The sequence below is a fragment of the Chiloscyllium plagiosum genome, chromosome 39, assembly GCF_004010195.1.
Source record: "Chiloscyllium plagiosum isolate BGI_BamShark_2017 chromosome 39, ASM401019v2, whole genome shotgun sequence".
Lineage (NCBI taxonomy): Eukaryota > Metazoa > Chordata > Chondrichthyes > Orectolobiformes > Hemiscylliidae > Chiloscyllium > Chiloscyllium plagiosum.
In genome coordinates this window covers 2531708-2547304 of record NC_057748.1, presented here as the reverse complement: position 1 = coordinate 2547304, position 15597 = coordinate 2531708, and the positions used below count along the sequence as shown (strand labels likewise).

Below are 15597 nucleotides of genomic sequence, written 5' to 3'. Positions count from 1 at the left end.
CAATTAGCTTCAGTGCAAGGGAAAAGTATTAAATACCATTCCAAGTGAGACGATGGATAGAGAGACAGTTTACCAGGCAAAGATTTGTTGATCAGTAATTCCAATGAAACCAAGTGGGGAAAATTCCATTCTCCAGTGACAGTCAATTTTCATTAACAAGTCAAACTTGCTGCAGAATGCTCTGCCATATAAGTATATCAAATATTTAATACTCAGCACATTCGTATCAAGACATTCACAATTCATACACTCCATTTGTTGTGACATCATAGGAAATACTAAGCAGAAGCCAGGGAAATCGAGTCCCTTGAAACTGCACCATACTTCTGGTCACTTTTATTGCTATAAGATTAGTAACAAGAAACTCTGAACTGTTTCAAAGTAATATGCTCCTCTTTAGTCATAGTGTACCTAGCTTCCTCCAAAAATCTAATTCCCTGGCCTATTGTGCATTTCCTCCTTAACCCAGCATTGGTGACTGTGTTGGGATGTTTACATTAAAGAACACTATATATGGCATGCTGGCAGCCATCGAAGCCCGTGACCCACAACCCCCTCAGAAATAATTTTACCTCTGGATTTGCCTTGTTACATCGGAACTCAATGTGTGGCTATCCACGTTTTGACCAGTTACTCAGACTGTTTTTGTCAAAGGCACATTTAGAAATGCATGTTACAGCTAAATATGGTAATGGTCAGTGAGGAAATGGGAACACAAAAGAATGTAATAATTTTAACTGCATGAGAGGGAGAAAGTGAGGACTGGAGATCAGAGTCGAAGAGTGTGGTGCTGGGAAAGCACAGCTGGTCAGGCAGCATCAGAGGAGCAGGACAATCGACATTTCGGGCATAAACTCTTCATCAGCCCTTCCTGATGAAGGGCTCATGCCCAAAACATCGATTCTCCTGCTCCTCAGATGTTGCCTAACCTGCTGTGCTTTTCCAGCACTACACTCTTCGACTTTTAACTGCACAAGAGTTGAATTATGCAGATGGTTGTCTAACAGTCTCTACATATACTTTTGAAGGATAGTCCATAGATGAGGGATGATGTACAATAATCATTTAACAAAAGGAAGACTGGTCTAATCACCAAATAACATACATCTACGAATTTATTATACACCCCAACAATTTGATCAGATTTTGAGAAAGGCATATGCAAAGTCCACAGAAGTACAACCTTTACATTAAAGATGGGAAGTCCACTGTTCAACCAACAAATAAATCTCCAGGACTGGCATCTTTGTAACACTTTTGGCTAGAAACTAAACTGAATCAGACTAGTCATTCAATACCAAAGCCACTAATACTCCTGGCTTGTCTTGGACTACACTCTGAAAATGTTCCCAAGCTAATTTTATTGCAAAGCACCAATGCAGTTGATGTCAACACACAAGACCACTGCTTTGCCTGACCCAAATTTCCTAACAAGTCCTCTTGCATTCAACAGGTGATGCTATCAGCGTATTTTTCTGTAGTTCAGACATTTTCTAAATGTTGTGGACTTAATTAGGAAAGTGGGACCCGGGGGAGGGATAAAGTTTAAAAGTTTTTCTATTCCAATTTCTTTCCATAGTTTACAAGTTAGTCCTGGGATTCTATTGACCATCTATTGTATGGCAAATCTAGATCGATATTTTTGCTGAGCATTCTTGTTTATCAATAAAAGACCCACTCTGGTTCAGAACACCAAAACCATTTTATCACAGCAAGATGCCTTATTAGTGAAACCCCCATACTGAAAATAAACCAAGATGAGTCAAATAAGTTTCTTTACTCAATGTCATCCCTCTTCAGTCATGATAGGCCATCTTGGAGAGGGTCATTCTTTCATGGGCCAAAGCTCCTGAAGCCAAATCTAAGTTGCCCCAGATGGAACCCAAGAATTCTCTTCCAGTGCCTGGTTCAATTTCACACATAGTGCTGCCATTTGAGGGGCAGTTGGAATAACTGAACATTGCTGTCTCTGAGCAACTCTATGAAGATTCTAATCAGCATCGAAGAGTGCCAACTCTGGCTGGATATATCCCTGGAGAATTGGTCATGTCTCCTCCCTCCAATTGCTCCATCCCACACACTCACCACTGGTCACCCAACATACGAACTGTTGCAATCCCAAACCTTCCGCAAGTCAATCAGAAATGGAATATTACCCAATGTGACCATTCTTTACCATCAAACAGCCTTTGTTTCCCATATGTTCATAGTTAAGAATTTTAAAACATGCTCTGTTTTCTTTCTGGGTGTCACTCCCAGCAGTGCCCTGGAGATTAATCTTCAATTCCTGCTAACTCCAGGACAACTCTGGAGGATTGATAACCCCAAATGTATGGTGCAATTCAGCTCCAAAATGTGAAAAAAAAACACAAGACACCAGAGGTAATGCTTAGCAGCCAAACACAACATGTTTATTCTTTTTTTTCTCAAGAAAAATTATGTAGTCCACTGAAGCAACTGTGTTGCACAATTACAATCACATCTTTAAAACAAACCACGGATAAAAGCAAATTTCAAAATTCTTTATATATATACCTATTAGAACAACTTTTTGTTTTTCAGTTTCAATGAAATGACAGACTTTAATATTTTGCTCTGATATATAAAAGAAATTCACCCTTATTATTCCAGCGACGGGGATACAGTACCAGCTATGGCCAGACCAAGAAATGGAAACTCTCCAGCTTATTTGTACAAACTACATAGAGCAACACAATTTGTTAATGAACCAGTGATTTTGTTTTTTCTCTCTTATTAAGTACCTATCCTGGTTACAGAATGCATAGTTCTCAGATTTTCTTTTTTCTAATTAAAAGGCAATGGCTCCCACTAATGGGATGTTCTCTCTCCTTCCTCCCTCCCACCCCTCCAGCTGTGGTTAAAAAGTCAGTATCCTTTTAAACAAATTTTTGCAGGTCATTTTTTGTTTTAAATGATGAAATACATTCATTTTCTTTGATACATGCTAGTCTCGTCTCTCTCTCTCTCTCTCTCTCTCTCATAATTTGTTTATAGATTATTGCGTTGTCACTGGGATTGTGGTAAACCTTGGCCTCGAACTGTGAAAGCAACATCTAGCTATACAAATCTAGATCCTGCCTTTCCAAATGTAGAATGCTGAGTGTTCATACATCCAGATTTGTATAATACTGGGGTGACATTTAGTATTTACTATTCCTGATCAATGCTGATAGTGATGGGAGCAATTTTAAATGATGAATTAGGAGCATTATAAAGTGTATTGGCTTAAGAAAGATTTATTTTTCCTATAGTGTATTGGCACCAATACGCTAAGTAATCCTAGTGACAACAGTGCATTTTATACATACATATATAAATCACACATATATATATATATATAAAAAAAAATCTTTCCTTCTGAAATCTTTCACACCCACTTCCCTGCGAAACTACTCACCGTCACAAAACCTACCTTCAACCCAGAAGGAGTTTGGATGACAAGATAATTTTGCACGAAGCCCTGTCAACCACTGTGCCAAGCAGGGCAGGTGTGTTCACAGAACAGCAAATGGCATCAAGTTCATACTTGTGTCCTACTGAATCCCAGCACCAAACCCTCCCCCCCCCCCCCCGAAAAGATGGATTAGCGGGTTACCCATGGCAACCCAATGCGTGGACTGGCTCAAAATGAATTGAGAACTTCTCACCCAGCACTGACAGGTCAGTTGAGGCCATAGGCAATTTCAAAGTCACTGCCACCATGCCTGGGGAGCCAGGCTTCCCACCGCGTGTGCTACAGGTTTGCCATGCCGAAATTTAACAATACAAGAAGCAACAATCTGATAGCACCAATACTGAACTGGTACCGGGGCAGGCACGGTAGGAAGTCAGATATCCAAATAACAAACAGACCAATTATCCCGAACACCGAATTCCATATATTTTTTTTCTTCAAAACCTATCAAAATACGCACATGCTTAATGTAAGACATATCAGCAAATTCCTTTGCAAATGTTCTAAATTGCTTATTATATAACATTAGGATTCATTTATAAAAACAGAATTCGAGAAATCCTTGGAACCACAGAATTTAAGTTTTTTTTTAATATATATAATTCACAGTACTTTCAGAGTAAGTTTTTTAAACAATCTTTTCCTTCTCGGTTGCCAAATTCTACCCTAGATGAGTGATAACATTGTAAAAGGTTTATATACAGATCACTTATCTGAACTGACTGCAACTGAAAAAAAATTTCAACTTCTCCTGAGCAGTTCCGATATGCTGCCTCCTTACTGCACTGCGTATAACTGACTGCTGCACCAATACCCAACTAAGGTTGAAATCCCAGGCAAGACCATTCTGCAACTTTGAGGGGAGGGAGCATATTTAACTCCCTGCCATATAGTCCAGTTTTATTGATAATTTCTTACCCCAGTTTACGAGGCAATAAATGTTCCATGTTAACATACACCCTGTAAACTCCAGCAAAGAAGTGTTATTGTTAAATGTCATCATGGTGCAGCAACATAATTTTTTTTAAAAATCACTGAGTCACAGCAATTGAATCAGGCAAGTGTAAACAGTGTAATTCAATCTCCTCCCTCATGCCCCCCACCCCAATCCACAATGGTTTTTTAATGCCTCTATGTACAACACAGAACCCCACAATGGGTCCAGGCAAAATGCAGCCCATTTTGTACACAAAGTTAAATGTGTCAGAGAGGCAAGACTGGGGCGGATGGGTCAAGAGAAGACTGGGGCAGGGGAGGATGAGGCAAGGGTGACTTCATCAGATCAACCGGTCTTAAATAAATCCAAATATCATGTAAACAAAAAAAGTATTATGATGCAGTGAAGCAGAGGGAAGAGGGAACACAAAGTATGGGAACAGACTGCTACATCCTGGGGAGAGCGCAGAGGCTGAAGGCCCTCGCACACTATTGTCAGCACATTGTCAAAATAATACACACACAACCAAAGTTAAAACCCTAAATTAACATGGGTTAATAACAGCACTGAAACAGCATGCGTGGGCACGCATACACACACACACACACACACGAATTTCACTTTCTATATTTGGTGCTGAGCTGGTGAACTTAGAAGATACATAGGACAAAAACTTTACAAAAAAACAATTTTATGACATTCCTTCTCTCGGGCATGATTCAACTCAGAGAGAGAGAGAGAGAGAGAAAGAGAAAGACAAATACCTACTCAAAAGTACAGCACGCACCATCCTACAATTCTGAGTTTAAACTGCCACTAAGGGGAAAAAGTGGAATTGCAAGGAGCAAGATACACATCACATGCAATTAAAACGGATTTTTTTTTTTTTACAAGTTTGAGTCACCTCTCTGCTCTAACAAAATTCTTAATACTTAACACAAAAAAAAACTCTTCCTTAATATACACTAAAGATATTGTGCAATATAATACACTTTTAGATCAATGAAATTCAAAGTTTTGTTTTTAGAAAACGATACTGCTTTAAAGGAAATTTCCAAAGCAAAGCCAATTGTTGACTCTGAAAAAGGGAGAATGATTCAGTAGAGGCATAGCTATTACACCCTCAGATGCTGATACATTTAAAATAATGTTATTGTGAAGGGGGAGCTGAAGGACAGTCAAGACAGATGGCAGAATGTTTTTTTTTGTTACTTTACAGCTTTCCACAAAACTCCCAACAATGTTATCAAAATTCTCATTTTTGTGTTCGGTTTACCAAATAGTAAACAAACAATGAATATACTTCGCACTGCTGATAGAAGGAAAATCCTGACAGAACACAGCAATGACCTGGATCATTTGATATTGTCTTTAGCAGAAGTTAGCAACCAATCAACAATTCTCAGTCACAACTACTGATTCAGTTTAGTAAGACATACACTTGTTCAAAAGGCAGAGATTCTCATCACAAATTACCAAAGTGCGATATTCTTTGAAAATCCAAATGGTCAAAGTCAGAAATAAACCAAGGAATCAGGCTGTACAATGGCACTGTTCCCATTAGAAAGATGTGGTATCTGATCCCAACATAACTCCAAATACTCTAACTTAGTTAGGTCTTGAGTTCTCTCTCTTTCTCCCACCCCAACACATATTAAAAAGGAACCAATTTAAAAGCTACAGTTATGATTGACACTACAACCAATTACAAAAGTGCACACACATTAACTGAAATACTTACAATTGTGCAATCAAACTCTCAGCAGCACATTGCATTCACCTTGAAGGCTTAGCACAGCTCTGGTGCCTAACCAGGATGGTAACCATGCAGTTCCTAACATTGGCTCTCTGGGCAACATTCTCCTTGCCAGTTACTTCCACATTCCAATCAATGCCACCCCAACAGCCTATGCAACCAGGAACAACGAATCATGACTAATCAACTTCCAGAGTACATTTGGAGCACTCTGTTTTAGAGATTGGAATGAGACTTCAACTTCATTTAGGGATCTCACCCCTCCACTAACAGTACTGTTTTTAATATCAAGGCATAAAACTACCCTCTTCAAATGGGAAATAAATACAACACTGGTTCGTGAATGCTCGTGCTGTGGCCCTACACCATTTAAAATCAATAAATACGACATTAAAAAATGTAAATGCTAAAACTGTACTTTATCAAAATGCAGTTCAGGGAATATAGCCTACCTGATTGATAAGACAAAAACAAGGAACTGAGGTGCTGAGTGCCGTTTGAAGGCACGCCTACATTTTAAATTGGTCCAATTCAAAGTCTATGGATCTCCAAGGGAAATTGAATGCAAGGTGAATGAGGGTCCAATGACCCTTTAAAGTCAGTCAGTAATATGCATTGGGATCATTTGAAAAGCTTGGACGTTTAATCAGTAACATGGAATTAGCTTTTTTTCATTATTTAGTTTCAGGGAAATGGAAAGCTTGCAGCAAAAGATCTGCCCAAAAAGTGCTCAGCAACCAAGTGTGTGTGTAATTTTGGCCTTCGGTTGTTGCAATTACAGTCAGATACAAAGCTCCAGTGAGAAAAGTAGAGCACCAGTGTCACAAAGGGACTAGGACAGTAGGGTCACCAGAGGGCAAAAAGTGGATCATGGGAAGATCAAGAGATTAGCATTCAAACATAAAAAATAAAATTTGATGAGAAGTATAAAGCAAAGCCACATCAATTGCAGAAAATAACATTTTCCAAGTAGACAGTAACTTTAAAATATAGCATGATAGCTACAATGTAAATAATGGTACTGCACGCTGAAAAAACGAATTGTTATGATACAAGCCAAATTTCTGATGGACTTCAAAATACCTTTTTATCAACTATGCAGACACCACACTGGATCTTTCCACCCCTGAATTTCTCCCAGGGCCCTTGTGTCCTGAAGGTTCCTCCACATTCAAAGATCTGAGAAAGGCAGGAAGCTCATTGTCACTCATTTCCTAACAGCCAGATATCCCACGTCTCCTAATAAACATGGGCATTGCTTCAGGAGCTGACATTACAGATATCAGATTTGAAAAAGCATCCTTCATGCCCCATTCCTAATGCACCTGTCAGTAACCAGTGTTCTGGGGTCATGGTGCAGTGATCTGCATAGATCAAAGTAATGTTACTTATGTAATAGTGAGATTGCCATCAATCTGGGATCAGAACTCCGAATAGGGCTAAATTGCAGAAAAACCTACCAGAATACAAAAGAATTTACAGGATCGCTACAAAGAATAAATATAATAAAAAAGCAGCCTTGAAATGTATAGCTGATTTAGTTCACATCTGAAAAAAACAAGAATGCATTTTTAGTTTCCATACTGAAATATTAACCTTTCCTTTTCTTTAAATTGCAAATGGATCACCTGATTTTTGTCATACCTTCTTTCCTAAAAGTGTACTTCCAGTCTTTTCTTAATTTATCTTTAGTAACAGCCAAACAAAACTGACCTCTGCCTGGTTCCAACAGACTGCACACAAACTACTGGCATACATGTATTCAGGCAGTTTGTCTCCCTATCCCCAGTCCTCAAGATGCTTTGTACAGCTGTAAATCTTATTTCTCCTGGGACTGGTACTGTAAAACGTGCCTGCAAGATCACTTTGGGGTTATCAGCAGAATTCAAACCTATTACAGTTGGTAAAATGTGCCCAGGGGAGGGTGCCTCAATTCACACCGTCATACTCCAGTACCCTACAAGCACAACCAATGGTTAAATGTTACATTAATTCAAGGTGGCTTTACTGCACAATGACTTATCTTCCACTAGAGACTTGCGCCCAATCAGGAACACCCCTCAATTCGCACCATACTTCCACATACCAGTTGTCCATAATACCAACTATTTTATGGTACTTAAAATTTCATAAGAACTAATTTTACTTTAATTAAATAAAATCTTTGTAATGGAAGATTCAAGTCATTGAGTTACTTCCCAGGCATCGTTCATGAAGGGGAAATCCTGAACAAATGTTATTCTGCAAAGTGGTATAAAATTACTACATAATGCAACTTTATATTTTATTTAAATTCCCACAGTGAAGGGGGACTCTAGGTAGGCTTCTGCTTCTGCCAAACAAGGGTTTTGGATCAAAGTGAAATATTAGGGAGTATTACAGGCATTAGTGCAAAGTCCCAGAACTCTGCTGTTAAAAGGCCCCCCATTTTAATTGGCATGATTCAACATTAACCAGTGGCAGTAGATAAAGCAGCAGCAACAGCACAACACAGCACGAGGTCCACAACTTAGTAGAAACTAGTGATCCTCCCATGCAACTCTCTGAAGTCCCCTCTTTCTGAAACACTGCAGGCATGGGAAAAAAAGTGACTGAACAGCTTGAGAAACTACTTGCAGTTCTTTCGACCAGGTCCTGTGAATATCACAGGAAATGGCCCTGTCAAGATGGAACGGCTCAAACTGGTGAGGGGAATGGGGTAGATAAAAACATTGTGCTTACTTCAGAATTGTCCTGCTTACTTTCATTAATATTCTGCCTGAAAATAAAACTACTTAGACATTTTGCTCAGAAGCTGGAAATGGACCAATGTATGTATACACAGAACACTGAATGCCCTGCGGACTGGTCCCAAACCCAGATTAGATTTCAGGACCAGCTTGCCTGAAGATTCAGACAAAAAAATCAGTTGTACACAGCCTTGAGTGGACATTTACACCCAGAGTCCAATATTTTAACAAAATTGTCAAGTTAGTAAATGATCCTTGGCATGTTGAGAAAGAATTGGTAGGACATGATGTATTGTATTAGGTCAACAACACCTCAGTTCTGCCACATCCCACCATCACAACAAGAATTGCTCTTGCTGGATCAGGCAGAATACACATTAACTTTTGTGGAAGCATATTGCTTGTAATCCAAATATTCTAACAGGACTGCAATGAGGTATTACCATTTAAGTAGATTTCTAGTTATTAGACAGAATTGGAACCGGTGTAACAAAGACTGAAAAATCTAAATCTCAGAGTCAGACATTAGCTTTTTAATTCCCTCTTTATTTAAAAAAAACAACATTTTGGGAACTGGCTTTTCCCCTAAAAATTCCTGAGAACTTTAAATTTTAGGAGGAAAAAATTATAGAAGCAGAACAAAATAAAAATGCTAATTAAATTAGAAACAAAACACTGTCAAATGCTCCCAGAGTTACTCCATCTAAAAATACAAAACACATATTTTTGGTCTTTTTAATCCTGTTTGATGGAAGAACGGTTCAACTTTTCTTTTGATTTCTGACTTTTCTATGCCTTGGAAAGAGAATTTATAGGACTGTGCCAACAATATTTGGAAACAAGATTTTTTTTGAAAATCAGTACAGTTCACTTGAATTGCTTAGCTTCCACAAACTTACTTCTCCAAAACAAAATGGGAACAAAGTGCGATGAATAATGAGTAAATTTCCTTCCTAATCCATCTCATTTTAGATTAGTCAATACAAGCACTGCCTCAGTCAATAAACAGAGCAAAAACAAATTTGCAGCTTTGGGTGACTATTATTACCACATCCACTGTCTCCTCTATTGGACAGGGTCTGGGCAGCTGGGTCAGATACAGCACTCAACACTAGAGTATATCCCTGTTCCACCAAATTCAATTGTTACCAGTCTGTTCAATCTGAAACTGGTCATCTCATTTTAAAAATGCAAAACTCTAAAGTATTGGACTCAATAATTCTCGACACAGCCCTAAAGGTTATGTAAACGGGACAAGGCCAAACACATTTGGGCATCTCCCTAATGTTCAAGATTTAACTCCACAAAGTGCTGGAAGAAGACTAAGCACACAGGAGTGAACAAGTGTATGGGTTGGTGTGCATATACACACGTCAACAAGACGAGGGAAGTGGGTAGTGTGTATATGATTGGGGTGGGGCATGGCAAATGCAAAGTGACCACAAGTCTGGGTGAACAGGGGAAATGCGAACTGGTTGGCTAATTGAATACAATCCAAAACACAATTAAAGCAGCAATTTCTAATTGCAGCCACTTCTGGTCACTTAATAGATGTGACACTGATGTGGTTCCAAATCCAATCTCTTCAGCAGTTAAAGACTAACGATGAAAGATGTCAAATCTCCCACTCCTTCCTCCCAACGCAAGTCATTGCTTATTTTCCATGTTCACCCTCTCCTCCATCCCACTGCCATACTACATTGCTTTAAGAAAAATTCAACACCTACAGCAAAACAATGAGGACAATTCTTAAAAAATTAAACAGAAAAAGGTGCAATACTTAGAACAGCATTAAAAACTTTTTTCATATAGTTTCCTAAACAAGTAAATGATTTTCTTACTAGTTTTCACCCAAGTGGGTTTAAACAAGGGGAAAGAAGGAAAACACACTTTTTAAACTGAATAACATTTGTAAGTAAACGTTTATAATCTTTCATATAGTGATCGACCAGTGAACAAAGGTACTGTCCCTCCTCTTTGTGTTCTGTAATTATCTACTATTAAATGGGACCCAGTACCAGCCGGTGCAGCAGCAGAACTGTGAACATTCTGCTGCCCATTGAGGTGCGCATTGTCTGACTCAGCAAGTGTGTAAACGTGTGCAGGTATAAAGGGTGTGTGTCAGTCCCCAGTGTCTTTGTGTACACAATTCAACTGATCAAGTGATTAATTTCAGTGTAGCCTCACACAAGCAACAAGGTCACCAGTAGGCTAGGTCAGTGATAAAGTTATTAATGGAGGAATTCACAGGAGACAGACGCACATACCCTTTCATAATATGCACCTGACTTAACATTTTAAAGAAATACACTTTCAACATCTTTGCTTTATATTTTAAATTGGACCTTTTGTTCGATGTCAGTCACACCAGATCTGTGAAGAGCCTTGGATATGGCCCCTTCGTGCCATGTGTAACATGGCTCCGCACAGAAATGCAGACATGTTCTTACATATGGTGTAAACAGTATGTTAAAGCTATTCCTACAAATTCTGATATAACCTTATCCAAGATTTACAGAAAAAAAAGTGTTTGCATACTTCAGATCAGCAAGTATACAGAATGGCCACAAACTGGCTCACTATTACAGATGGATTTTAATCAAAGAAACAAAATGATGGTTTCACTGAAAGGAATGAGTTACATCCAGCAAGGATCATTATAAGCTGCAAAGCAAGCTCATTCCCAGAGCTTCCTTTGACTCCAAAATCCCTGTGCAGTTACAGAGAAGCTCTTTTTAAAGAGTGGAGATGCCAGAGACTGTGGGATGTAAACAGCTGGCTGTAAACCAGTATTGCAAACTTACGACAATGAGAGTTGGTGGGAAGCTACCAGCCTTTTTGTGAAAGTGTCAATTTACAGGCAGTATGGGTGAACATAGGAAGGCTCAAGCCAGCCAAGCTGATTGGATAGCTACATCTCCTAAAATTAAAAAACACAAAAACATATACAAAAGGAGGGAGGACTATATCCATAGGAGTTATTTTTATTACATTACGGCAACACCTTCATTGGATTAGCTAAGTGTTTTGAATACCTCAAGGGGGTGAAGGTGGGGGAAATGACTGACCCACCATGAACCCCCAGTTTACAAAATGATAAAGCTTGTTACAGTACACAATGTAAGTCCCCCCAACACTTTGGAACTGAGTGCAACACGTAAATTTAACTTGAAAACTTCTACACTAATTTTTCTAACCTACTTTATTTTTAAGTGCTTATGTCATTTGAGTGTAGCAGTTTGAGGGCAGCACATTGCCCACTTAAGGAAAAAAATACTATTGCGTTGCTAAATAATAGCGCGTGATCAACTATTGACAGCACAAGATCAGTTAGCTGCAGCGATAGTGATAAGATGACACCGTCAAATGCGGCAACATCATCACTGCATGTTTTAGGCATGTGCTGTGATATAAATGGATGTGTAAAAATTTACTATTGAAAAATATAATAAGCAGACCTTAAATATAGCACAAAATAAGTAGCATAGTAGTGAAGGGCTAGGAGCATCTTAATTATCAACTGATATTAGTTAAGACAACTTTTGGTTGGATGAAGGAGGCAATGGAGGAGAGAAGTGGAACAGTATCGCCTTGTAGTAAAGACAGCAAATTTCTATGGAGTAATAATACTAATTCAGCCCGAAGCCTTTCATGAAAGAGAAGCAGCTCTGATGTAAATACAGCTCTCCACTCATCTTTTGGAAGATGGACTTAATGCTGAAAAGCTTTCTCTTCTTCTCCCCACCCCCCCCCCCCCCCCCCTTACTGAAGGTATTCAGTTCTGCTGAGTCATTGCTTCAGCAGCCACCTTCTCTCTCCCAAAAAGCTATTATTTATCCAGGACCCTAGACATTCAGTGTTGGTAGGATATTCAACCATAGGGCATTTCAACTGAGCCCAACCCTGTCTCCACCCAACAGCTAATATGTACAAACCCTCTGACAAGGGTTATTGGATAGGGATCACAAATGGGAACCTTGGACAATTTTTTCTACCATCCCTCCTGCCAAGCTTTTGAGGGGGGAGCGAGGTGGGACAGGGACATTAAGATCAATAGCAACCCTTACACCATTGCTGCCTTTTATGGCCTAGATAAACTAAATCAGCACAGATCAGAAATCAAACCTGAAACACACTCCGGTCTGTGAGATTTGGTATTAACCCTGATTGTGCCTTTATTTATTAGGAAGCAGTTGGAGAATTTTGTGCTAAGGTTCCTCTTCCGCCACATGATGCATGCGTGATATTAATACATACAATGCCTACTGAAAGGCAGGTGCATATGGTGTGTTAAGGGTACATGGCTGGTACTGGTGCATAATAATGTCCTATAACATGTACATAAGCAACCACTAGGTTCAGTATCTGTCCTGGTCAATCACTAGCTTTAATACGTGAGGTTCTGTCGCGTCTCCGCTATTGCATGTTAGAGGACGGAAACGTGCCCAGTGCAAAAAAAAGTTTTAAAAAGCCTGTGTGTGTATTCAGTAAATGTCCTGTTGCAACAACTTCTCAATACAGAGGTGGGGGGGAGGGGGGGGGAAAATCATGTAAGGAAAAACTATACTACTGTTTTTAAAAAAAACTTATTTATTTTTGATGGTAAAGTGTACTTCACATTTTTAATGTTGGCGTTCATGATTCAAGTATTTTGAAGTGTGATATGTTTTTTTGTTTTTTTTGTTTTTTGTTTTTTTTTGATTAAAAAAAAGTAGCCGAAAATTAGGAGGGAGGTGTCTATGTGCACAAAAGAGACTGTGGATGACCCCCTTAATTTGTTTCACTTTTTTCTTTTTTTTCTCCTTTTTTTTTTTAAACTTGTTTTGAAACTTATTGCAGTTTGAAAAAAAACACATTAGTGCTGCTGTTCAAAAAAGTTCACGAGGTCACAGGTCAAAGGTTGAAAGCTTAAAAGTTCAAATTGAATCAGCCCCTCCGCCCAGGAGGTCACCAGGTAGTAGGGGGGCCGGACTGCCCATTCGGTGCGAATCATCGGAATTCGGGGCTCCCCACAAGCTTGCCGTGTAGCTTGGGGTTGCCCAAAGTGAGGCTCCTGCCAGGTTCCCGCTACCCCTGCCCACTCCTCCGGCACTGTTCCACTGTCCCAGGCCAGACCGCCCGCCAAACGAGTGAAGGCTGCTCCCAACTGGATCCATCTGGCTCTGTCCTGTCTCCAGTGTCTGCCAGCCTGGGGATGGTGTTGATAACTGACCTTGTGCAAAATAGCGGTTGACTTCCTCTTCACTGACAAACTCAGCAAGGATGGTAGTGTTCCCCAACACACACCTGAAAGAAAATATAAAATAAACGGAGGTCAGAATTACACTTGGTTTGTGGAATTTAGGAACATTGGCCACTTAGAGCCCCTCAAACCTGTAACCATCAAGATCTGCAAGCTACTGTCTCTCCCACCTTTGTGTCATATGTAATTTTATTGTGTTTTTATTTAGAAGGGAAGCAATAAGAGAGAAACTCAAAATGCGAGAAAAATTCAGCATTAAAACTATTTCAGATGTTATCTGGTGTGCTGCCAGCACTTCCATTTATTATGTTTTTCTTTTCCACTAATTTTTCTTACCTCTTCATCTGGAAATAGGATTTTAATTCAGATCAACGTCAACCTTTTAATTTGCAGAATCAAGAACTTAGGAGCTGTGAACCCTCACAAGCAGTTGAGATTTGGTCATCTCACTCAAGAGAAGTAGCAAGGTAAGATCATTCAAACAAGGAAGGTTCACACAAAGTCACTAAGGGTTTCAGTAGATCTAACTAATGTTGAATATTGCCTCAAGGACACTGGAATCGCAACAACAGCAATTGTCCAAAGCTGAAAAGCAACCATTCTGCTGAAGAGTGGGAATCAAGACATAATGCTGCACATAATGTACCACATGTATCTGGAAGAAAAGAGACAGGACTGTTTTTCAAACTCTGTTGAAAATGCACCCAAGCACAGTTTTAAGCTGCCTGTTTTATTTCAGACAATGGCTGATCTGTTGTAGATTACCAGAATTTTCTCCATTCACTCCACATTACCAGTATTGACAGCTAACAAAGAACGATCTTTTTTTAAGTTCTGCTAACAGTTCACACACCGTTCTGCTAATTTGGATAAAGATGACCCTGGGAACATTGTTTTGTCAAAATGTTTTGTTTCTCCGAAGAGAACAGTTTGAAAGAAGGCCTACTTTTAGCAGTTTGAGACTGCTCACACCTTCCTGACTAGAGAACAGTGCCACTGGATAGGGGCCCAGAAGTGGAGGAAGCCATTAAGGAAGAACCATTTCCATATCAAAGCCAGGAACTCACATGTGCAGCGCAGTCTGGGCCTTGATAGCCTCTTGCTTGGTGCTGTATCGGACCAGTGCAGTGCCGTGTGTCAGGTTCAGGTGGAATGTTATCAGCGGGCCATGCTGCATGCAGATTGTTCGCAGGGTGGAGCCATCGATCTAAGAAGACGTATGTTTAACTTGTTTAGACAATTATTTTTAAAAACTTGTTTTCCACTTACTGAGCCCAGTTGGACTAAGAATTGTCCAAGTAATTATTCTGTTATGTCTTGTTCTACTATAATTACAGTCTATTCTACCTTAGGGACATCACTGTCAAATCACATTTCTCCCCCAGTCCCTTACTCTACTTCCCTCTTCAGTCAAAAGATGCTGGGGCCAAATGCCACTATGAACATTATGAGCCTGGC

General features: G+C 39.5%; 1 protein-coding gene across 9 annotated transcripts in view; it reads right to left on the bottom strand.

Moving 5' to 3' along the window:
* Positions 1 to 2383: 2383 nt before the first annotated feature.
* The window catches only part of tnrc6ba (trinucleotide repeat containing adaptor 6Ba), a 214964-nt gene continuing 201750 nt past the window's right edge, over positions 2384 to 15597 (bottom strand). For all 9 annotated transcript variants that reach the window (XM_043679483.1, XM_043679480.1, XM_043679489.1 and 6 more), the window contains 2 exons: positions 15207 to 15346; positions 2384 to 14183 (listed from right to left, as the gene is read on the bottom strand). In XM_043679483.1, coding sequence (XP_043535418.1) covers positions 13814 to 14183; positions 15207 to 15346 — 510 coding nt within the window. In that variant the 3' untranslated portion in view covers positions 2384 to 13813. The remainder of the gene's footprint in view (positions 14184 to 15206; positions 15347 to 15597) is intronic.